The sequence below is a fragment of the Leopardus geoffroyi genome, chromosome B1 (genome assembly GCF_018350155.1).
Source record: "Leopardus geoffroyi isolate Oge1 chromosome B1, O.geoffroyi_Oge1_pat1.0, whole genome shotgun sequence".
In the NCBI taxonomy this organism is placed as follows: Eukaryota; Metazoa; Chordata; class Mammalia; order Carnivora; family Felidae; genus Leopardus; species Leopardus geoffroyi.
The window spans coordinates 145,596,815-145,621,108 of record NC_059327.1 but is presented as its reverse complement, the minus strand read 5'-3'; the positions used below and the strand labels follow the sequence as shown (position 1 = coordinate 145,621,108).

At 43.4% G+C, this 24,294-nt stretch overlaps 2 protein-coding genes and 1 long non-coding RNA gene across 3 annotated transcripts; 2 read left to right on the top strand and 1 right to left on the bottom strand.

Moving 5' to 3' along the window:
• Window positions 1-6,486: 6,486 nt before the first annotated feature.
• Window positions 6,487-8,594, top strand: LOC123595860 (growth-regulated alpha protein-like). The gene is made up of 4 exons (XM_045473758.1): window positions 6,487-6,775; window positions 6,881-7,004; window positions 7,112-7,195; window positions 7,960-8,594. Exons 1-4 carry the CDS (start codon window positions 6,502-6,504, stop codon window positions 7,973-7,975), a joined length of 498 nt encoding a protein of 165 aa, XP_045329714.1. The 5' UTR covers window positions 6,487-6,501; the 3' UTR covers window positions 7,976-8,594.
• Window positions 8,595-14,617: 6,023 nt separating this feature from the next.
• Window positions 14,618-18,898, bottom strand: LOC123595859. The gene is made up of 2 exons (XR_006711405.1): window positions 17,954-18,898; window positions 14,618-14,873 (listed from the first exon to the last, which is right to left on the bottom strand). It is a non-coding gene; the product is annotated as an uncharacterized LOC123595859 (long non-coding RNA).
• An 81-nt stretch (window positions 18,899-18,979) lies between these two features.
• Window positions 18,980-21,119, top strand: LOC123595858 (growth-regulated alpha protein-like). Its single transcript, XM_045473757.1, has 4 exons — window positions 18,980-19,140; window positions 19,246-19,369; window positions 19,477-19,560; window positions 20,371-21,119. The coding sequence occupies exons 1-4, from the start codon at window positions 19,053-19,055 to the stop codon at window positions 20,384-20,386; spliced, it is 312 nt and encodes a 103-aa protein (XP_045329713.1). The 5' UTR covers window positions 18,980-19,052; the 3' UTR covers window positions 20,387-21,119.
• Window positions 21,120-24,294: the final 3,175 nt, after the last annotated feature.

Sequence of the window (24,294 nt, the reverse complement as noted above, 5' to 3'; positions counted from 1 at the left end):
ATGCCTTCTAGTTCCAGGCGAGCTTTCCTATTTTATGACACTTTTGTTCCTGAAATCGAACTACCTTTGGACTTTCACAAACTATTGTCCCAAATCCTTGTCACTTCAATCAAATACCCAGCCCTGTCATTAGCCCTGGCCACTCAAGAAATGACCGCTTCTCCCATTTTCCTATGGTGATCTCTAAATTACCTCCCTTCATACTCCATCTCCCTGCATCTTTACCTTTTCTCCTTCTCCTTTTTTTTTTTTTTTTTAATGTTTATTTATTTTTGAGAGAGAGAGGGAAAGAGCTGGAGGGCAGGGTGGAAAGAGAGGGAGGTAGAGGATGTGAAGCAGGCTCTGCACTCAAATGCGCAGACCCGGCTGCAGGGCTCGAACCATAAGATCATGACCTGAGCCGAAGTCAGATGCTTAACCGACTGAGCCACCCAGGCGCCCCAGTCTATCTCCTTGATACAGAAGAATATTAACCCACCTTGACCCCACTTGCTAAATATAAGCAGTCAAGAATACTGATTAAAAACGGAAATCAAATTTTTGCACAACTTACTCACTTTACTTTTAAAACCTATTCTTAATTTTAATTATTTCATTATTTTCTTATTTTTTTTCTTTATTTAACAATATTTTATATAGAATTTATTTTCTGGTACATTTTACACGTGTAAATGGATTTGATTCGCAGAATAATCCTATGAGGACTATTTTCAAGGCTTTAAAAAGAGTACAAATATTTAGTTTGGCTAAGCTCATGGGACACAGAATGGACAAAATATGAAGCAGACACAGAGAGAAAAGCCACAATGAGAGATGGCATGGTCCAGGAAAAACGGAGAGTATAAGCTCTATTCCTGCTTTTCTAGTTCTCAGTGCCAGCCCTCTGTAGTAATTTGTTATTTCCTGCCCTGGCCCTCAGTTGACGGCCTTTGGGGCCTGCTGTTTATACCAAATAAATACTAAATACCACCACCACCCTGGCACACAAGACCTTTTGTTGTTGTTGTTGTTGTTATTATTGTGTCGTTCTTGTTGCTTATGTTGGTTTAATAAGGTTCCAACTACTTGTGAGCAATCCTGTATACGTATGCACATCTCTGCATATCTCCATAAAAAAATGCATGCACAGAGACAAGAAGAATAGAAACAAAACTTAAAGTATTTCTGGGGCACCTGGGTGGCTCAGTCCGTTAAGCATCCGACTTCAGCTCAGGTCACGATCTCGCGGTCCGTGAGTTCGAGCCCCGCGTCGGGCTCTGGGCTGATGGCTCAGAGCCTGGAGCCTGCTTCTGATTCTGTGTCTCCCTCTCTCTCTGCCCCTCCCCCGTTCATGCTCTGTCTCTCTCTGTCTCAAAAATAAACGTTAAAAAAAATTTTTTTTAAGTATTTCTGGTAAAAAAAATATATATGTATATATGTCAAATTGTAGTGAAAAACATTGAAAGATGTACTCTAATAAGCAACATTTAAAAATCACGTTTTTGACCCTGTTTTCATAATGCTAGCGTGACACTATGGGTGACACTTTTATTAGTGGTTTATACAGTCATCTGCCAACTTCCTCAATTTTACTTCCATAAAGCCAAAGTCATGATGTTTTCGTGCTCCAAAAATGTCTTCTTGTAGCATTAGCCATTTCCATGGGGAAGTTTCCTCTTTCCTGTGTTTACTTCCCTTTTGTAAGTTTGTCATACCGCATTTCTTCTTGTTGCGTTACAGTATTTACATAACCAGGACTACTTCCATAAACATTGAGAAAACAAGTTCAAGAAACTAGAGGTGAAAACCTAATTTACAGCAACTTTTTAAAAATCCTTTAAATCTCGTCCAAAGTCAGTATTTTTGTAATGTCCCTTAGTGTAACTTGAAATGATTTTATATTATTTTTTTAACGTTTATTTATTTTTGAGACAGAGAGAGACAGAGCATGAACGGGGGAGGGGCAGAGAGAGAGGGAGACACAGAATCGGAAGCAGGCTCCAGGCTCTGAGCCATCAGCCCAGAGCCCGACACGGGGCTCGAACTCCCGGACCGCGAGATCGTGACCTGAGCTGAAGTCGGATGCTTAACCGACTGAGCCACCCAGGCGCCCCGAAATGATTTTAAATAATTACAAGTTGCTCAGATCATTAGAATCTTCCCTACTTGCGCAGCAACAACAGAAATTAACATACATAAGGGAGTATATTGGATAGATGTTAAATAATGTCCAGTTAAGAGTTTGACGTTTCTCCAATTTTGCAGGTCTTGTAAAATCTGTTGTAGCACCTTATACACCATGAGTGCTCGGTAAAGGTCCACTGGATTCATATTCACTACCTCCTCCGGTCTAGCCACGTCCTGTGATTTCTATACACTCTGCCCTCACACACGCCACTTAGTAAATGGTGAATTTGCACACGTAGGGTCTTGGAAACAACTCTGGATGGATTTAAGAGCATTTCAACGGTGGTAACATCTGAACTGGTTTCTGAACAACAAGCAGGGTCTACGCACAGCCTTCAGTGACAGGATTCTGCCTCCTTCTCTCCCCTCTCCTTGCCTCACTGGTGAAACTCCAGATATATAAACTGCCAGGTGCTTCCAGTAGACACGATGCTCATTGTAGCTTCTATGACTTGATGCATTTGGTCATCTCCTTCTAGAATGTTTTCCCCACCTTTTAATCTCCCCATTCACCTGGGAAAATCTATCCTGTCAGGTTTGGCTTGGAGGGGACACCTCTCCTAGAGACATCTCAGAAGATCTTCTCTGAGAATTCAGGCCATGCCGTTGAGAACCAATGTTAGGGGTTCCATATGCTGCTATCATATCTTGGGCATACTCTATCATGTGATTTACCAGACTACTTCGTAGCATTCTATTTATATGTCTGCTTCTCCTAGGAGACTAAAACTTAGGTGGTAGTACATTGCATCTTATGCTTTTTTGCATTCCTGGGACCTAATTTGATTCCAAATTCATAAATGCTACCTTACAAATGAATAGATGGAGAAAGGAAGGGAGGGAAGGATTTAAATGGTGAAGAAATCAATCTGTGTTTGATAATTTTAGCAGCAATACGAAAGATCACATATTTTTCAGGGCTCTTTTATCGTAAGTAATGGCAACATGACTCAAATTGGCTCAATAAGGAAAGAAAATCAACTGCTGTTTGACAATGAAAGTCAGTGGATTAGGTTGAGCAAAGCTACAGCCACGTGCTCCAACAACGTCCCCAGTAATTCTGAGTCTGAGCGTGCTCGTGCTTTCCTCTGTGGTGGCTCCACTCTCAGGCAGGCTCCCCCAAGCAATGGCAAGACTCCAAGTTTCTATCCTACCTACTTAGCAATTTTGGTAAGAAGCGAGAGCTTCTCAATTCCCTTTGTTCCAGCATGACCAGCATCTTCTCTGATGGCCAGTCTTAAATCACTGGCTCCACACTGAACCCATACAGGCCTGGGCAAGGAAGGGCACAGGCAGGAAGGAGGTACCAACAAGGCCATAGGGTCGAAAGTTCCCCCTCCTGAGCTCAGAAGTGAAGTCACCTCGCTTTAATCATGTGGGCTTATAAGGGCAGAGATAAGGATTTCCGAAGGAAATCTAGGATTCTGTTTTAAGAAAGAGCGGGCACCGTACAGGTAGAAAAAGCAGATGTCGTAGAGATTTAAAGAGGTTAGCACAGATGCGCAACTGAGTGCCCTTAGACAAGAGGATAGATGATCTTAGGGTTTAGCGACATGTTTAGGCATCTTAATTTTCTCCTTTCTGAGCAGAACCATTATACAACAAACTATAGATGTTCGGGAAATGGGAGGGACGGGAGGGGGGTCAGGGAGTCGCAATTATGCCGGCAAAGCTTAAGGCAAACCACTCATTCTTGCTGGTTGATTAGCAAGATGAGTGCTCAGCACGGAAGAGCGACCCAAGATTTTGCAGACATATTGCAAAGAATTCGTCAAATCTGAAAGATACAATAAACAATGACAGGGTAAAATAGGATTTAGCAAACTGAAACACATAGGTTAGAGATAATTTCATTGGGTTGGTGATTGCAGGGATTTACAGCTTGCACAATAAATGTAGCATTCAGCACATCTTAAAACAAGAAGCAATTTGTTTATCATGGCGGGCTTTGTAACACTGGAACTCTTAAAATTTTCTGAAACTCTTAAAATTTTCTGAAACTTAGTATAGGGCTGTCATGAGTGAAATAATGGACAGTGGTACATTATGAAAGAAAAAAGTTACCTTTCTACTTACTTCCTGAAAGTCAATAATTCTGATTAAACAGGTAGTAGGAGTCATGTTGTAGAAAATTCCACAGACAATGGGTTAATTCTTGACTCATCTCATCCTCTTGGCTGCTATCGTAGGAAAGTTGAAATTCTACTCTTCCTGTATGATTGCTAACGTCAATACTTTGGGTTGGGTCTGGGAATCATTACAACTAATACTTGCTATTGTTTTGGGAGCCAGCTGTTAATGCCCAAGGCAGAGAGACAGTCATATCTGAAATATTTTCCTGTATAAGGATTGGGAGAAATTTTTATTCTTACTTCCATTTTACATGGGAAACTGAAATTGCAAATAAACACTGGATTTGAAAAATCTGTTCTAGGATCTCTGAAGAATGCAGATGTGCCCTCCTTTCACAACCTCGGACGCTGAAAATTTTAAGAGATAAATGAAAAGATTGTCTTTTGTTTTTTTCCTGTTTACACAAGGATTCACCACCGGGTGTTCTTGTTCAGGTAAGCGTCTTAAACAGTCCAAGCTGCTAAAACAAAATACCGTACATTGGCTGGCTTAAATAATAAACGTTTATTTTTCATTGTTCTGCAGGCTGGGAAGCCCAAGTCCAAGATACTTATCTGCAGATTTAGTATCTAGTGAGAACCCTCTTCTTGGTTTGTAGATAGCCGCTGACTTGCTGTACCCTCACATGACAAAGAGAGAGATCAAGCCCTCTGGGTGTCCCCTCTTATAAAAGCGCTTAATACCATCAGGAGGATCCCACCTTCATGACCTCATATAGACTTCATCACCCCCCAAACGTCCCATCTCCTAATATCACCACAATGGGATACAGGACTTCAACATCTGAATTTGTGGAGAGCATACTGAGTCCATAACAGTAAGATTGTATTAGAACACTAATTCTATTTTATTTAACAAATATTTATGCAACACAACATGTGCTGATGTTTTATAAATGTTAACACATTTAATACTCATAACAACCCTGCGAGGCAGGCATTATTTGCTCTCTTGTACAGAGGAAATACAGGAGCCCAGAGAGATGAAATAAAGTACCCACAAGCAGGGGTCATGGGGCAAGTAAGTGGTGTGGCTGAGGCTCCAGCCTTCACAGCCTCACCAGACTGTCTCTGTGCCAGAGACAGACCAGCATCCTCCACATCCAGCTCTTCTCCGGGCACCGGCAGAATAGCTCACACATCCCCGAGATCTGCACTACCCTGGAGAATCCATTTAAACTACCCAGTTTAATCCAAAAAGGGATATTGAAACTGATGAAGAAAAGTGAATTACTCGGTGAGAAGTCCTCAAGCTACACGGACTGAAATGCTTTATGGGCTGGCATTCTTAGAGAACTAAAGTAATTGATAGCTTAGCTGTTTCTCAAGAGAATCACTCTCAGGAGGCAGGCATATTCAGGTGACACGGAGTGGAACATGCTAGTAATCTAGTATTTACACATTTGGAAACACATCTGTTTGCTACCTAGAGAAGTAGAGGTGAGAGTCGCTAGGTACTCGATTTCTTGTGTCCATGATCCTTTCTCTCCCCGGACTGTTTACAGAGGAGGGCCTCCTCATCCCAGCACGGCCTTCGCAGCTCTGGAACCACTGCCATGAATGAAAACACCGTCTCCTAGACAACAAATAGCGCGGCTCCAGGAATTACTAGAGTGTAGGAAGTCCCAGAATTTCGAAGACAAGGAGTATGAGACATTGCAAACTGTACCTAAAAATAAACGCTGAATTAAATTACCCCGCGCCACGGTCCATTCCCTTACCCTACCCCATGCCCACTGGGCAAAAACGTGGTACCAAGTGTGACCTACCAGAGCTGACCACACAACAGAAACAAGACAAACATTCTCACATACAATCTGAGACGACAGACATTTTTAAAGAGTGTATTTATTCCAGAGATGAAAAACACCCGGAAAGCCCAATTTAAAGCCAAAGGATAGATTAGAGAGGCTGCCATTTCCGCCTCAACTCTTCCAGTTCCAGCGACTGAAGCGTCTTTGAGAATCAATTCTCTCCTCTAACGGGTCTAACTAACGGGTCCGACCTTCCCGGTCCTGCGACCGGGGATCCCTGGGCGCCCACGGTCGCCGCCACCCTCCCCCGCGGTGGCAGCCGCCGCGGGGCGGCCACTCACGCCCCCTTTGCGCATTGGGGCTGACAACGGTCTCTGAGTCGCCGGCACCCGCGGGCGGGTCCCCCTCCACCCCGGGGGCGGGGCCGCGCGAACCTTCCGCACCCGGGAATGACCCGGGGCGCCGGGAATTTCCCTGCCCCCCCACTGCGCCCTGCGCCGCGCCGCGCCGCGCCGAGTCGACCGGGGATAAAAGCGGTTCTCCCGGCTCGGGGAGCCACAGAGTCCGCTCCGCCAGCCCTCCCGCCAGCCGCCCAGCTCCAGCCACCGCCGCCGCGACTCCCCGAGCTGAGCCCCATGGCCCGCACCGCGCCCCGCGCTCCCCGGCTCCTCGGCGCCGCGCTGCTGCTCCTGCTCCTGGTCCCCGCCGCTCGGCGCGCCGCAGGTGAGGCCCGGAGCCCGCGGGGGGACGGGGTGCGGGTGCGGGTGCGGGTGGGGGTGGGGTGCGCGCCCCGGGGTCGCCCGCTCACCCGGCCTGCTCTCCCCGCAGCGGCGCCCGTCGTCACCGAGCTGCGCTGCCAGTGCCTGCAGACCGTGCAGGGCATTCACCCCAAGAACATCCAGAGCGTCAAGGTGACGCCGTCGGGCCCCCACTGCGCCCACACCGAAGTCTTGTAAGTGACGCCCCGCGCTGCCGCCGTCCTGGCCGTCCCCCCGCCCCCGTGCCCCCCACCCTGCGGCCCGGCCTCCCGCCAACGGGGATTGTGCCTTGTCTCCGCAGAGCCACTCTCAAGAACGGACACGAAGCCTGTCTCAACCCCGAAGCCCCCATGGTCAAGAGAATCATCGAAAAGATGCTAAGCAAGTGAGTTATGCTTTCTGTTGACGCGTGCCGCTAGAGTCCTTGGTCACGGATCCTGGCAAATGCGTCCGGGAAGTTTGATCAAGGAAACCTAGGTTTCGCTGAAAAACAAAATTATTCATTCACAATGACCTTTGCTATTAAGGTCATTAAGCCTCTCCTATGCCAGAAGGATATTTCCAGTGCCCTCTCTCCCCACGCAAATGAGTGTGGGGTGCATGTGTGTTCCTAAAAGCTGAATTGGATTTGGCCAGTGGTGTTCAAATGCTTCCCACCCATTGAGGAACACACAGTATTCAGCTCCATCCCTGATGAGCTTCTGCTCTGAAAAGTGGCACCCTTGGTTTTGGGCAACATGGGCCGCTGAAGCTTAGTCGTGAAGAGCAAAGACTTTGCAGCATGATCCTCCTAAGTTCAAGTCTAGGATCCCTGTGAAAGCTTTCTAATCCTTTTGAGTCTCAGCAAAATGGGCATAGAGAATAATAACAATTTCATGGGATGTATGAGGTTCAAGTGAGGTCTTGCATGTAAACTTTTAACCCAGGATGACAGTCTTTGAGCGCTAGGTTTTAGGTCTTTCAAGTTCAGTCCACAGCCAGTAAAGAGCAAGTTCTCTGCAGTAGGGGGCAGCGGGTACTGTGGGACCTTCTGTGGGTGCAGGGCTGGGCCAGGGTCTACAGCAAAACTCCCTCTAGCCCTAGGGGCCAGTGTGAGAGAGGAGCAGTTTTTCCTTAGCACCTGTAACAGTAACCCTTTTCCAATCATAGGGGCAGCACCAACTGACCTGGAGACCAGTAAGAAGCTGGCTGCTGGTGGTTCCTGAAAGGCCCTTCTAGGAACTGAAAATGAAGAGAGAACAGCTGGCTTCTGCAGGCACCTAGAAAGGCCTTAATGTGTTTGACTATTACGAGTTCTCTATTTATTTATGTTTGTATTTATTTATTTTCCAAAGCTTGTATTTTAATATTTTACATATTAGTATTTAAGGATCTGACTGTGTTGAATCAGACGTAACTCCATCCTGATTGTTATTTAATTTGAAGATGATGGGTTTTTAAGGTCTCATTAAACCACTATGTATTGGGAGACTCCATCAGGTGCCAGGGCACAGCACTGGGTGTGGGGGGGAGGGGGGGAAGGGAGCCGAAGAAGTTAGTGTGTATACATCTATTTTTGTACTTGTTTAAAAGAATGGCAGTTGTCATTTATGGAAATTATTTCACATTCTATAGTCAACATTTTTATGTTGAAGCTTCCCTTGGACATTTTATGTCTTGCTTGTAGGGCATAATGCCTTGTTTCATGTTGATTATGCAGTGTTGCTCTGTCTTGGAACAGAGACGTTAAAACTACTGTTATGTTTTTACAAATGACATGAAAATAAACGTTTTGCAAAAAATCACATGCTTAGGTTTTGTTTTATTCTTCTTGATCCTTGGTTCCTACTGGGGGGGGGCCAAGGTATCGTACCATTACACAGACTATAGGTCACACCTAACTTTATGCCTGCTCCTGGCCATTACTTCCCTTACATTTTTATTACTGAAAGAATATTTGAGGGGCGCCTGGGTGGCGCAGTCGGTTAAGTGTCCGACTTCAGCCAGGTCACGATCTCGCGGTCCGTGAGTTCGAGCCCCGCGTCGGGCTCTGGGCTGATGGCTCAGAGCCTGGAGCCTGTTTCCGATTCTGTGTCTCCCTCTCTCTCTGCCCCTCCCCCGTTCATGCTCTGTCTCTCTCTGTCCCCAAAAAAAAAAAAAAAAAAGAATATTTGACACGCTACCCTCCCCAACCAGCTTGAGAAACCTAGTTTTACATAAAATATTGCTGCTTTTCACACTGATTCAGTATTAAAAATTAGTGCCTTTATAAACTTTTGGATTTTTACAAACATTGTAATAAGAGCTCTTATTAAATACTTTGGGTAAGTGGTTTTTCAGACAATCATGCAATTCTTTCCCTTTTAATGAGGCTGGGACCAAAAGGTAGGAAGGTGGATTCTTTCCTAAGAACTTGAATAATTTGTGTTATTAATAATAATAATGATCCATGGAGATAAATCCATGCCGTAAGGTAAAATACATGACAAAAATAACAAAAGATAGGTAGGGAAAGAAATGGATTTAGACTACAAGAGATGTCTTCAATTGTTGCAGAAAGTGTAAGCTGAAGGAACATTGTAACATGGCAGGAATATATATTGCAATTTTTAGGGTAACCACTAAAAGGGAAACGAAAAGTTTAGATTTAAAAATCTGAAAAGAAGATAAAATGGAATAAGAGAAAATATCTGAATAATACAAAAGAATACAGACATTAAGGAATAAAGAAACAAAACAGCAGATGGCAGACGGGGAAAAGGAAAAAAATCTTCTTTATTGTCAGGTCTGACAATAAAAAGTCTCCTCCTAAAGGTGGGTTTAAATCCCCTCCCCATGTGAGTGTGGGCTGGGCTTTGTGAGTTCCTTCCAAAGAACAGATTAGGAAAAGGAAAAAACATTAGACTGGAGAATCTGGCAGATTCCACCTTAACCAAGTGATGAAGGTCATCACCCTTGGTGTCATATGAATATCATGTATACCCCCTATGTGATATGGTAAGAAGGGCACTTCATTTCCACCATGTTCTTCCCCCAAACCCATAACCCTAGCATGATCATGAGAAAATCATCATAAAAATCCCCATCCAGAAACATTCCACAAAATACTTAAGAAGTTTTCTTCACAGGGGCACCTGGGTGGCTCAGTCAGTTGAGCGTCTGACTTCGGCTTAAGTCATGATCTCTCGGGTTGGTGAGTTCAAGCCCCACGTCGGGCTCTGTCCTGACAGCTCAAAGCTTGGAGCCTGCTTCAGATTCTGTGTCTCCCTCTCTCTCTGCCCCTCCCCTGCTTGTGCTATGTCTCTCTCTGTCTCAAAAATAAATAAACACTAAAAAAAAAAAAAAAAAAAAAAAAGTATTCTTCAGATCTGTCAAAGTCATGAAAATCAAGGCAATACTGAGACTCTGTCATAGATTAGAGGACACAAAAGAGACGTGATGACTAAATCCAGTGAGTTGTGCTAACTTGGATCCCAGGATAGGAGAATGACACCAGTGGAAATTGGTGAAATCTGAATAAAAGACTGGAGTTCAGCGAACAGCAATGTACCAGTGTTAATTTCTTAGTTTTGATAAGTGTATTATAATTATGTAAGATATCAACTTTAGGAGATACTGGGCAAAAAGTCTACAGGAACTCTCTGTACTATCTATACAAATTTTTTTTTTTAATCTAAAATTACATTTAAATCGAAAGTTGATTTTTTTAAAAAAATAGGACAAATAGAATAGCAGGAGAGGAGACTTAGATCCAACTATATTAAGAATTATAGTAAATTTAGGGGCGCCTGGGTGGCGCAGTCGGTTAAGCGTCCGACTTCAGCCAGGTCGCGATCTCGCGGTCCGTGAGTTCGAGCCCCGCGTCGGGCTCTGGGCTGATGGCTCAGAGCCTGGAGCCTGTTTCCGATTCTGTGTCTCCCTCTCTCTCTCTGCCCCTCCCCCGTTCATGCTCTGTCTCTCTCTGTCCCAAAAATAAATAAACGTTGAAAAAAAAAATTAAAAAAAAAAAAAGAATTATAGTAAATTTAAATGGAATAAACACTCTAATTAAAAGTCAAAGATCAACTTTTTTTCGTACAAAGACTGTATAAATAAGACCAAAAAATCTATGCCTCTTAAAAGAGACATACTTTAAATATTAAGACCTAGATAACTTGAAATTAAAAGAATAAGAGTGTTATATCATGCTAAAATTAACTGAAAGAAACAGTATGGATATACTAATGTATTACTTGCTAATGACTATTAATCTATTATTAATACAAATTACTAATCCAATGGGACACCTGGTGGCTCAGTCAGTTGAGCATCTGACTTGATTTAGGCTCAGGTCATGATCCCAGGGTCATGGGACCGAGCCCTGCACTGGGCTCCACGATGTGCCTTGAACCTGCTTAAGATTCTCTCTCCTCCTCTCCCCTGCTCATGCTCTCTCTCTCTTAAAAAGAAAAAAAAAAAAAAAAAGTCAATGCATTAGGTGAGAAGATATTAGGACTTAAGGAAAGAAGGAGTCTTAGAGATAAAAAAAAAGACCGATTCAAAATAAAAAGGGGGTACTTCTACAAGAAACAAACAATTCTAAATTTCAAGAACTTGATATTTAATCAAATTATATTAAGATAGAAACTAAAAGGGGCAATTGATGAAATGATTATCATAGTTAAAGATTCTAACAGGCCTCTTTTCAGGACTTAGGAGGTCACAGCAGTAAAGAATCAGTAACAATGCAGAAGAGTAAAGCAACATGATCCCCCAACTTGGCTGGAGCATGGTATACAGATGCTTCACCCAAAAACTGCGTAAGTCACGTATATTTTTTCAACACACAGGGAACATTTTGTAATAAAGACCATATATGAGCCATAAAGAATGTAATAACACATTTCAAAATGTTGAAATGTTACAGAGGACATTCTCTGATCATCAAAATTTCTACGTTTGTCATGTCCTCTGGCTGACCATGTATCCACACACACTATGTGTAATATGTTTGTTGTGGTTTATAGCTCATCTCAACTTCCCAAATTTCACTTCCATAATACAGGAAACATCAAAGCAGGGTCATCACGCTGTTTTCATGCCTGTTATAACCAAGTATGATAAACAATATTTGCCTGAAGACATTTCCTCAATTTCTATATTTTTTTCTTCACACATCCTTTTGTAATTTTGGCATTTCTATATTTCTTTGATTCGTATTGCATGTAATATAATTTAATTACTCATTACTATTTCTCAAAAGTTGTTCAAAAATCTTAATGGAAATACAAACATTATATTGAAATATATTATTTTTAAAGCCTTGGAATAATGCCCAAATCTAATATATTGGATGTTTTTCAGAGTTAACTGAAATGAACTTAAGTAATTATACATGGTTAAAATCGTCAGGTTGGCCTTACCACAGGAACAGAAGGAAAGACTAGCTGTGTTGCAGAAGATAGTTGGCAGGTTAGTACTGAAGAAGAATTTCATATTTGGAGTTTCAGTTTTATCCACTATACATTTTTTGCAAAATGGACCACAGTTCCTTGTATCTTGCACGTGCTAACAGATGTCTTTTATTTTACTTTTTTTAAGTTTATTTATTTGTTTTGAGGGAGAGAGAGAGGGAGAGAGAGAGAGAGAGAGAGAGAGAGAGGAAGGGACAAAGAGAGAGGGAGAGAGAGAATCCCAAGCAGGCTTCATACTGTCAGCACCGAGCCCGACATGGGGCTCCAACTCACAAACCGTGAGATCATGACCTGAGTGGAAATCATGAGTCAGAAGCTTAACTGACTGAGCCACCCAGGCACCCCAAGTAAATGTCTTTTAATTTAATATCTACCATGCCCTCAGTTTTTTGCACATATCCTGAATCTTAGGTTATACCTCAACCACCCTATGGTAGATAGCCAATGAAGGTCACAGTGTGGTCTGGGCAACAGGGCCATGGAAACACCTTGAAATGCCTACAGAGGCCTCCCAGTTAGATACCATCCAAACTGGATCCTGACTAACAAACAGGGTCCTTCCAGCACATGGTCTCCAGTGTCGGAGGCCTGCAACCTCCTTCTGCCTCAGCCTCTCTCCAGTCTCTGTTCACAGAGTGAGTTCCAGCTACATGAACCGTTTGCTGCTCCCAGTAGTAGTCACCATGTTCCATCCCATTTCTATGCCTCTGCTCATCTGGCCCTCTCCTGAATGTCTTCTGCCCATCAGTGTCCCCCATTTCCCTGGAAAATTCCTCATCCCGAGAGTCACATCAATGGTCACCTCTTTCAGGAACCTCTCTGACAAGTTTCATAAACCCACTCTTTAAGTGTTAGATCAGGTAGTCCTCACACCAGCATCTTGGGAATGGTTTGCCATGGTTTTCACAGGCTTTTCTAAAATCTCTCTCTCTCTTTTTTTTTTTAATATTTTTATTTTATTTTGAGAGAGAGACAGAGTGTGAGTGAGGAAGGGGCAGAGAGGGAGGCACAGAATCCAAAGCAGACTCCAGGCTCTGAGCTGTCAGCACAGAGCCTGACACGGGCTAGAACTCAGGGACTGTGAGATCATGACCTGAGCCGAAGCCGGATGCCCAACTGACTGAGCCACCCAGGTGCCCCTTTTCTAAAATCTTCTATTTGTCCACTCATTTCCCCTATTGCATGGAGAGTCAGAGAGTAGCAGAGTCCTATTCCTCTCCGGATCCCTGGCCAAACTTTATTCCCACCTTATAAATGCTGAGTAAATGATCGATGACAATGTTCAAACAAAGGGAGAAAGAAAGGAATTCAATTCGAGTTGAACCGCCCTTCTGGTTAGGAAGGTAACTAACAGTGAGTGGAGTCAGTAACCAAAACCCGGTTTAAGATGGCTTCATAAAAAGGAGAGGGGGCACTCGGGTGGCTTAGTCTGTTGAATGCTGACTCCTGATTTTGGCTCAGGTCATAATCCCAGGGTTGTGGGATTGAGCCCTACATTGGCCTCCGAGCTGAGCATGGAGCCTGCTTGAGCTTCTCTCTCTCCCTCTCTCTCTCTCTCTCTCAAATACATAAATTTTAAAAAATACAAATAAAAAATTTTTTAAAAAGAATGGGGTGGCTGAGTGGCTCAGTCGGTTAAGCGTCCGACTTTGGCTCGGGTCATAATGTCCCGTTCACAAGTTCAAGTGACAGCTCAGAGCGGACACAGCTGTTCCGCTGACGGCTCAGAGCCTGAAGCCTGCTTCGGATTCTGTGCCTCCCTCTCTCTGCCTCCTTCGCACTCGCACTCTATCTCTTTCAAAAATAAATAAACTTTAAAACATATATGAAAACCAAAAAAAAAGAAAGTTTTAATTAAAAAAGAAAAGGAGAATCATTGGGCCTCTAAAAGTAAACGGCTGATGTGTGGATGCGTTAAAACCGCATGTTGCAGTTCAAAACTTCTCGCCGGTAATTAGCCTCACTCCACATCAGGCTGCTTTTCTCTGTGCTTGCTTCACTTCAGGCAGGCTCCCCTCAAGCACTGACAAAGCTTCAAGCTTCTGTTCCAGCAGGTGGAACCCCACAGGAAACAAGGGCTGATTTTCCCACCATTCCCTGACAACAAGGACTCCAGGACATTTTTCTGACTTGGCCAGGCTTAGGTCCCTTGCCCACCCTGCACCTGTTAGAACTTGCCTGAGGGTTGAACCCAGACTGGAAAGACCAACCAATGGTACTTTGGGTCTCCAGCACACTCCTGGAGCTTTGGAGCAGGGTCCCCCTCCCTGAACTACCCAGGCTGGGAGGAAGAAGGGATGGTCCCCAAGAGAAAACCAAGATTCCATAACCAGAAGGAGGAAGGAGCTCAAGCCGGGTAGAAATGACCACCGTACTAGAGACTGGATCGGGTTTATGACATGAACGCTGGACGACACGCTTCGGACTGAAGAAGTGGGTGGATTAAGCGATTTAATGCCACATTCGGACATTTTCATTCTTCTCCCCTCAGAGCCGGAGTCATTCTACCAGAAGCGGTAAACGCAACACGTGGCATTTGTGGTGTCACAATTTCCCAGGGCCACAGTGGGGACAGCAGTCCTGCACTGCCCATTCCGATGGCTCCCTCATCTCAGGGATTACAATCCAAGTCTGGATTGTAAAGGCAGATCAGATAGTGTCAATCGAACAAGACAGTAAATATGGTGGCTCTAAGTGGGATTTAATAACCCATTTTATTTTAAGGATGCTCTCTTCTTTTAAGATTGGTGATTGCATTAGTTTAAAGTTTGGGCATAGAAATCTGTCATTCAGCTCATAAAATGAGTAAATATCTGGGGGAGACACTTGCAAAAACAAAGAAGGGGATTGTTTTTTAGGCTTCAGAACGTCATTGCTGTTTAAGTTTTCTGAAAAATAAATACGGGGCTGCTAGGGATTGAATTATGAGAGTTGATATATTAAGGTAGAAAAAAGCCCTTTCTTCTGTACTTTATTTTGTTAGCAAGTGATGATTATCAAGCAAGTCTTAGACATAAAATTATAGATAATTCTATAAATATGAGGCTGCTTCTTGAAATGTTTCATCCCTTTGGCCACTGCTATAAATTTTTTGATGCCCTATTCATTCACCCTGAGTATTTGCATATGTCCATACTTTGGATTGGATCTGGAAAGCATTAGGAGAATATTTTTCTTTTTCTTTCTTTCTTTCTTTCTTTCTTTCTTTCTTTTTTTTAATTATAAAGAGAGTAAAGTTCTGGGTAGCTTCCTGTTAATGCTGAAGGCAAAATATTTCCATTATTAAATCATGATCAAGTATGCAAACTGGGTCAGGCAGAAAACCATGATCCTTATTTCAGCAAATAACTAAAATGCCCAGTTCCCTTCTGGGAAAATCTCAGTGTAGAGTGTTCATCCCACTGACTTGATTTTGGAGTCATAAGCCATTGATGAGGAAAATCAGATAGATAGATAGATAGATAGATAGATGTAGATTTTATTGAATCTAAGTATATCCTATTCATTCCACAAAAGAAACTTCTTGCTGTTAGTGAAATAAAACACTGGAGACTTTTGAGCAGTTTGCTATTTTTAAGCTTTAGGAAATGTGGCATTGAACTATTTAACCGCGAGAATAACAAGCATACTTAAACAAACCAAAACAAAAACAAACCTGCTCTCTGAATTATCTATTACTTTTCTTAGAAAAAAAGTTTTTTCTTTCTTTTTTTTTTTTTTTTTCTTAACATGTAGTGGTTAAAAGCAGCACTGGCTAGAGCTCAAATTGTGAATTTTATTAACTGTGAGACCTTGGCCAATTACCTACATTCCCTGTTTCCTTGTGGAGGAAAGCTGTGGAGACAAAGCTGGTAACTACTTTGTGGGGAAGTTGAGAAGATTAAGTGGGTTTCATATATGCAAAAGATTGAGGACATTGACGATTAAAGTGTTATTTACTGTAATACTTTATGTTGATCTTATAAGCACATAAACATATGTAAATTACTGCAGATACTGAAGAATAATGGTAAGAATAGCAATCTCTTTAGCTATTATAATTCTGAGCTACTGATTATCTAAAAAAAAAAAAAAAAAAAAAAGCAAAGAAAAGAAAAAAGAAAAAGAAAGAAAATGCATAGTATTTTCAATTAGGAATCCTAGAAAGGGGCGACTGAGTGGCTCTGGGTGACTGACTCAGGTCATGATCTGGAAGTTTATGAGTTGGAGCCACACGTCAGACTCTGGGGCCTGCTTCAGATTCTTTGTCTCCCTTCCTCTCTGACCTTCCCCCAACCCACCCTCCCCCCCCACACACACACACTGTCTCTCTCTCTCTCTCTCAAAAATAAATAAACATTAAAAAAATAAAAAAAAATAAGAATCCGAGAAAAATAAGGATAATGACAGTAGTACCTACACAAATTCTTTTTTTTTTTTTTTCAACGTTTATTTATTTTTGGGACAGAGAGAGACAGAGCATGAACGGGGGAGGGGCAGAGAGAGAGGGAGACACAGAATCGGAAACAGGCTCCAGGCTCTGAGCCATCAGCCCAGAGCCCGACGCGGGGCTCGAACTCACGGACCGCGAGATCGTGACCTGGCTGAAGTCGGACGCTTAACCGACTGCGCCACCCAGGCGCCCCAGCCTACACAAATTCTTAATTATTGCTAAGTTATTCATATTTTATAAACTTTACGCCATCTTTCATTTTCCACTTATTTTTTTTAAAACGTTGTATTTCTTGCCCCTTCCCACAAAGGACTGTTCTGATTACTTAAAAAAATGTAAAGACAAATCATTATTTATAATTTAGTAATTCATAATCTCTTCTTTTTTTAATTTTTTAAAAAAATGTTTCTTTTTGAGAGAGAGAGAGAGAGACAAAGCATGAGCAGGGGAGGGACAGAGAGAGAGAGAGAGAGATACAGAATCTGAAGCAGGCTTCAGGCTCTGAGCTGTCAGCACAGACTCAACCCCACAGCACAGGACTCAAACCCACCAAGAGTGAGATCATGACCTGGACAGGATCTCAACTAGAGTCAGATGTTTAACCTACTGAGCCATCCAGGCCCCCTCATAATCTTTTCTAATAAGATAGAATATATTTAGTTTTATTTGCACTTTGTAGTTGAAATTAGAACTATAAAATTAGAACTATAAAATTACTGATCAATTAAACTAGACAGCAAAAAACTCATTCTGAGTTTTCTCTTAAGAAAAAAAAAATAGTACAAAACTTTTATGTTGGTTGAAGGAGGTGTTTTTTCTTTAAAAAAAATTTTTTTTTTCTCTTTGTACAGGGATTTTATCCCCAGGTGAGTTCCAGCTTAAGAATGCAGAAACAGCAATTTAAATTACGTTTATTTAAAAATGATTTATAGTGTATGCATTGTATGTACTGGCGTTTTATAAATGTTCACCCACTTATTCCTCCTAACAATCTGCTGAAGTAGATACTATCTCTGACGTCCATTTTACAGGTGAGAAACTAAGGCAGAGACGGTTTAAATGAAATTCCTACCCTGGCATTGTGAAGCAGAGGGCTGCTCGGTGCCACTTTGCAGCTCGAGAGCATCTCCTCCTGCTTCCGTTCCACACCCATCCACCGGGTAAACCCCACCTCCTCACAGACCACGAAGCCTTCTGAAACCTACATGTAATCCAGCAACAACAAAAGTCATTTACACTGAGGTGAAAAATGAGCTGCTGAGCGACACAGTCGAGTTACCGGCTTGAAAGGTCTGATTGATTAGAAGTCAGTCAGAACTAAAATAGGACTGCAGTTACTTCTCTAGAGAGCATTTCAAATCCCCGGAGGCAGGCAAGTCCACACAACAGGGAAAGGAAATGAGATTTGGGAACATAAAACAAGGAAGTGCCATTGGAGTGGTGATCTAGCGCTTAAGTATTTCACAGGAACACCTCTTTTTGCTGTTCAGGTGAGCACAGGGTGCTACTCCCACTAGGCATCAGCTCCTGGTCCCTCCGACCCTTGGACCCCAGGAGCCCAACGCAGCCTTCCCCCCACCCCCCAACAGCTCGGATATGACCACCAGCATTATACTTCACGGACTAATTCACACCGTCTACACCAAAAAGGTGGTGTTCATGGATTTACTCCAACTCTGGAAGTTCCAGAATTGCAAAGGAAGGAAGATAAGTAGGGATAAGACACTCAGTCCTAAATTAAACGTTAAATTGACCTCTTGACACCGGTCATCCCCTCATCCCTTCACCCCTTCAGGATATGACACAAAGTATGATTTGTTTGTGAATGTAAAATGCTAGGAACCGGCGAACGTTCTTATGTCTGCTGTGAGATGACAAATGTATTTTAACAGGGTCTCCTTATGCAGACGGAAGTAAACTAATCAAACCAAAACACATTTATGCGTTAAGTAGCAAGTAGAAAGTCATGTCACCCCTTCTCCGGGCGTTATTCCCCCATCCGGATAACTAACATTCGTCAAGACAGACGCCTGTCTCGCGTAAATGGCACAGACTCAAGCAAGGCCACTCACGCCCTCTTTGGGGACTGGGCGGAAAGGGAACACGCCCGAGTCGCCGGGACACGCGGGAGGCCTGGCACGCGGGTCCCCCTCCACCCCGGGGGCGGGGCCGCGCGAACCTTCCGCACCCGGGAATGACCCGGGGCGCCGGGAATTTCCCTGCCCCCCCGCCCCCCCGCTGCGCCCCGAGCCGCGCCGAGTCCACCAGGGATAAAAGCGGTTCTCCCGGGTCGGGGAGCCACAGAGTCCGCTCCGCCAGCCCTCCCGCCAGCCGCCCAGCTCCAGCCACCACCGCCGCGACTCCCCGAGCTGAGCCCCATGGCCCGCACCGCGCCCCGCGCTCCCCGGCTCCTCGGCGCCGCTCTGCTGCTCCTGCTCCTGGTCCCCGCCGCCCGGCGCGCCGCAGGTGAGGCCCGGAGCCCGCGGGGGGACGGGGTGCGGGTGCGGGTGCGGGTGGGGGTGGGGTGCGCGCCCCGGGGCCGCCCGCTCACCCGGCCTGCTCTCCCCGCAGGGGCGCCCGTCGTCACCGAGCTGCGCTGCCAGTGCCTGCAGACCTTGCAGGGCATTCACCTCAAGAACATCCAGAGCGTCAAGGTGACGCCGTCGGGCCCCCACTGCGCCCACACCGAAGTCATGTAAGTGACGCCCCGCGCTGCCGCCGTCCTGGCCGTCCCCCCGCCCCCGTGCCCCCCACCCTGCGGCCCGGCCTCCCGCCAACGGGGATTGTGCCTTGTCTCCGCAGAGCCACTCTCAAGAACGGACACGAAGCCTGTCTCAACCCCGAAGCCCCCATGGTCAAGAGAATCATCGAAAAGATGCTAAGCAAGTGAGTTATGCTTTCTGTTGACGCGTGCCGCTAGAGTCCTTGGTCACGGATCCTGGCAAATGCGTCCGGGAAGTTTGATCAAGGAAACCTAGGTTTCGCTGAAAAACAAAATTATTCATTCACAATGACCTTTGCTATTAAGGTCATTAAGCCTCTCCTATGCCAGAAGGATATTTCCAGTGCCCTCTCTCCCCACGCAAATGAGTGTGGGGTGCATGTGTGTTCCTAAAAGCTGAATTGGATTTGGCCAGTGATGTTCAAATGCTTCCCACCCATTGAGGAACACACAGTATTCAGCTCCATCCCTGGTGAGCTTCTGCTCTGAAAAGTGGCACCCTTGGTTTTGGGCAACATGGGCGGCTGAAGCTTAGTCCTGAAGAGCAAGGACTTTGCTGTGAATCCCTGCCCTAACTGTAACCTAGGCCCCACCTCTGATTATTCCTGTGTCCCCAGGGAAAGCACTTAATCTGTTCAAGTTTCGTAATATAGAAGAAATAAAAATAGCTCCTTAAGAGGTCTGCCGTGGGGCTTAAATGATGTCCTGAATGTACTTTTTTAGCCACTGTGACATTACCTTCTAGCTTTTTGAAGCTAATAATACAATTGTGATCACAGACAGCACCTTATTCCTAATTAAACACCATCCAGGAGCCCGCATTTTCCTGCCACCCACCGCAGTGGTGTAGGTTGTAACCATGTGGCAACCACATGTCACAGGACTATGCAGTCAATTTATGGAGTCCTATTAATGGCAACCATTTCTTTCTTTCCCTTTCTTTCTTTCTTTCTTTCTTTCTTTCTTAATCACAGGGGCAGCAACAACTGAGCTAGAGAAAGAAGGCAGAAGTTCATGGCTTACTGTGGCAGCCTCAGTGGAATGGGATAGAAAGAAAAGAAACCAAAGCCTCCAGGGACCATCTGGACTGTGTTCAATCTATTTGACTGTTCCCTATGAGCATTCGTCTATTTTCAACATATGTATTTATTTGTTTATTTATTTATTTATTTTTCAAAGCTAGCATAGTAATGTTCTAGCTAATATTTAAAGATATGAATTTGGTAATTTGCTGTACTATTATTTTTAAAGGTCACTTTTATGCTAAAGTTAGTTCAGTTCCTTTTAATTTGTAAGTGATGAGTCTTAAATGTTCTTCATTCATTAAACTATATTATGTGTTGGGGGGAGGGGAGGGGAAACCACGCCCTGTCATTCCCTATGATAAAGGCTGGAGATAAATAGTTTGGGATCCAAGCACACAGGTCACTGTTAAGGTTGTGGAATGCATGTGTGCATTTATTTTTGTACTGCTCAGAAGAATGCCAATTGTTATTTATTGAGAGAGTTTTACAGTATGTGGTCAACACTTCTGATGTTGAAGCTTTGAAAACTCCACAATGTTTTTAAATATCCCTTGGACATTTTATGTCTTCCTTGTAAGGCATAATGCCTTGTTTAGTGGTAATTATGCAGTGTTTCTCTATGTCTTGGAATAGAGAAGTTTAAATATTTATTGATGTATTTTTAGAAACTGCGTGAAAATAAAGTTTTTACAAAAGTTTCTTGCTTAGGTTTGTTTTTTTCTTCTTGATCTGTTATTCCTCCTGAATAGACAAGCCCTGGAAATTTATAACGGACTGTAGGGCACATCCACGTAGAGACCACCACTAGTGGGCGCTCCTTACTTCCATATTTTTTTCAAAGTCCTTGCAGTGCCTCCCCATCTTTAGAATCTCTGTTTTACTTGCAGCCACTCTGGAAAGCAGTGTGGAGGTTCCTCAGAAAATTAAAAATAGACCTACCCTATGACCCAGCAATAGCACTGCTAGGAATTTACCCAAGGCATACAGGAGTGCTGATGCATAGGGGCACTTGTACCCCAATGTTTATAGCCACACTCTCAACAATAGCCAAATTGTGGAAAGAGGCTAAATGTCCATCAACTGATGAATGGATAAAGAAATTGTGGTTTATATACACAATGGAGTACTACGTGGCAATGAGAAAGAATGAAATATGGCCCTTTGTAGCAACGTGGATGGAACTGGAGAGTGTGATGCTAAGTGAAATAAGCCATACAGAGAAAGACAGATACCATATGGTTTCACTCTTATGTGGATCCTGAGAAACTTAACAGAAACCGATGGGGGAAGGGAAGGAAAAAAAAAAGGTTAGAGTGGAAGAGAGCCAAAGCATAAGAGACTGTTAAAAACTGAGAACAAACTGAGGGTTGAAGGGGGGTGGGAGGGAGGGGAGGGTGGGTGATGGGTATTGAGGAGGGCACCTTTTGGGATGAGCACTGGGTGTTGTATGGAAACCAATTTGACAATAAATTTCATATATTGAAAAAAAATGTTTTACATAAAATACTCATTTTGTTTCAGTATAACCAACTGTTCTTTAGTTCTAGCTCTTTAAAATTTTTCAAATGTTTACCCATATTTTCAAAAGCACTCTCATTTAAATGATCTTAAAAGGTTTTTCAATTCCTCATTCTTTTCCCTCTTCGTGAAGCTGGGAGCTAAATTGTAAATTGCACTCTATCTTCTAACTCAATCATTATTCGTGTAATGGGAGCAAAAAAGGAAAAAGTGAGTTGGCTGAGTGTCATCTGTCCAAAGGTCTAAATGAGAAGGTCTTTATTTTATAATCTTCATGGAGAGAAACAATCAGCCAGTGTAATGCTGTTCCAATGGCTTCACAAGTCTGGTGATGGTTGAAATGTTGCTAAACCTGTAAATTTGAATTTAAATGGCCCCAAGACAACAGGAATACATCTAGCTTCCACAGTAGAAACAAAGACTGTTATCTCTTGAGATGGAACCATATGAACCACCTGGAAAATAACGTATTCTCAATCTGAAAGGGAGGAGAGTTTGTGCTCCTGAGGGGAAGGCCCAGGAAAATTTGTGCTTGTCTCACTGGACCTGTTCCTGGGCACGTTTATAACCTTCGGCAGGAGGAAAAGTGTGGGCACATGCCCACACTTGTCTTAAGCAGCTGGGTAACCATAGACAAGCAACAGCTACTCTGAGCCTCTGTGTCCTCCCTTGAAAATTAAGTAGAATAGCCTCTTCTTTACTCCAATTGTACTTGGCTCAGAATGAGATAACATGGAACAGCAATTTTTTAAGTTTTGTAGAGGTAAAAAACAGCAATTTTTTAAGTTTTGTAGAGGCAAAACATTCTGGTAGCTCTATGAATGTCAGCAGGGACTCCTTCCTTTAACTCTAAGTCAAGGGCAATATATTTTAGGCTGTGGAAATAAAACTTCTTTGGATTTCTCAGTGTTCTTGTAAAAGTCCTAGCCTCCTCACGTCCCATGAGTATTAAATCTATCATTTGTCTAGTTAATGGCTCTGATCCTCAGGGATAACACAATTTTTCTAATCTCCTGAAAGATGACTCAATGGTTATATCCAGGGCTAGGTGTCAGGCTAAGCCTCAGGGTGCTGGGGAGACTGGAATACTATCTCCCTAGGTATTTACATGTCAAAAGAGATAAAGCCACAGAATTTATTTAAGACACATAGGTCTTAATAGTGGAGACAAAGGGGCAATCTGGTTCTTGGAAAGATTTCCTTATATGACAAAGGGTTATGATTGGGATTTAGACCTATTGTGTTTCCAAGGAAACCCTTTCAGGAGGGCAGTGGGACAAAGTCCTCATTCCCTTTTATAAGCAGGGACAATTGTATCTCCCCTTCCCCCCTCCACTCCCTTCCCTGGCCTATGGAGCTTCTAGCTCCTGGAATAGGACAACTGGCTTGGCTTTCATCACATCACCCCCCAAGAGTGAGGCCTGAGGTAAGCAGGAAGTGACATATATTCATGGGAGGTAATCAATAAGAAATCTGTCTGATCCAGAACATCTCTTTATACATTCAGGATAAAAATTTTTAAATATCAATATGAAAAACTCAACATAGGCCTTGTTAACTTGGTGAATGGAAAAGCAGGAAAAAAGAGGTGCAGTTAGCTCACATGGTGATTAAAAACACAAACTATGAAGGGGCCCCTGGCAGGCTCAGTCAGCGGAGTGTGCGACTCTTGATCTTGCGGCTGTGAGTCCAAGGCCCACGTTGGGTGTAGAGATTATTTAAAATTAAAATATTAAAAAAGAAAAGAAAAGAAAGAACACAGGCTATGAAGAATTAAGACTGTTCTGGCTGTAGTTTTCCAGTTCTAATGCCTTCTATGAGACTTGAGGTGAAATTTCTTGATTAATCTAAACTTCATTTCCCCTTTCATAAAAGGGGTATGATAATAGAATCTCCTTTTTGTTGTTGTTACTAGAATTGAGCATTAATAATTTGAGTAAAGAGCTAAGCCGTGCCTAAGAGATTGATGTGGGAAACAAAGGCAGAAAGAAATGTAGATAAAATTAATTTCCTTACAACTCACAGCACGTTGACAGATACTTGAGGTAGGCAGAGAATGATTTCTTCCAGGAACTCCCAACTGTCTCAATGTTAATGCTTTGCTAGAAGGAAAAACAATCTTGACAATAGCTAGGCCTCCGGGATCCTGACAGTCTTTAGAATATGAAAGTCCTTTGGGGGGAAGTTTCCAAAAAGGACTTTCATATCCTAAAGACTCCTAAGTATAAAATCAACCACCCCTCACAATCTCAGTGTAGCTGTGTCTGCCCACGGTCCTGGCCCGTGCTTTAATTAAACCACTTTTTTGCACCAGACATCTCAAGAATTCTTTCTTGGCCATTAGCTCTAAATACC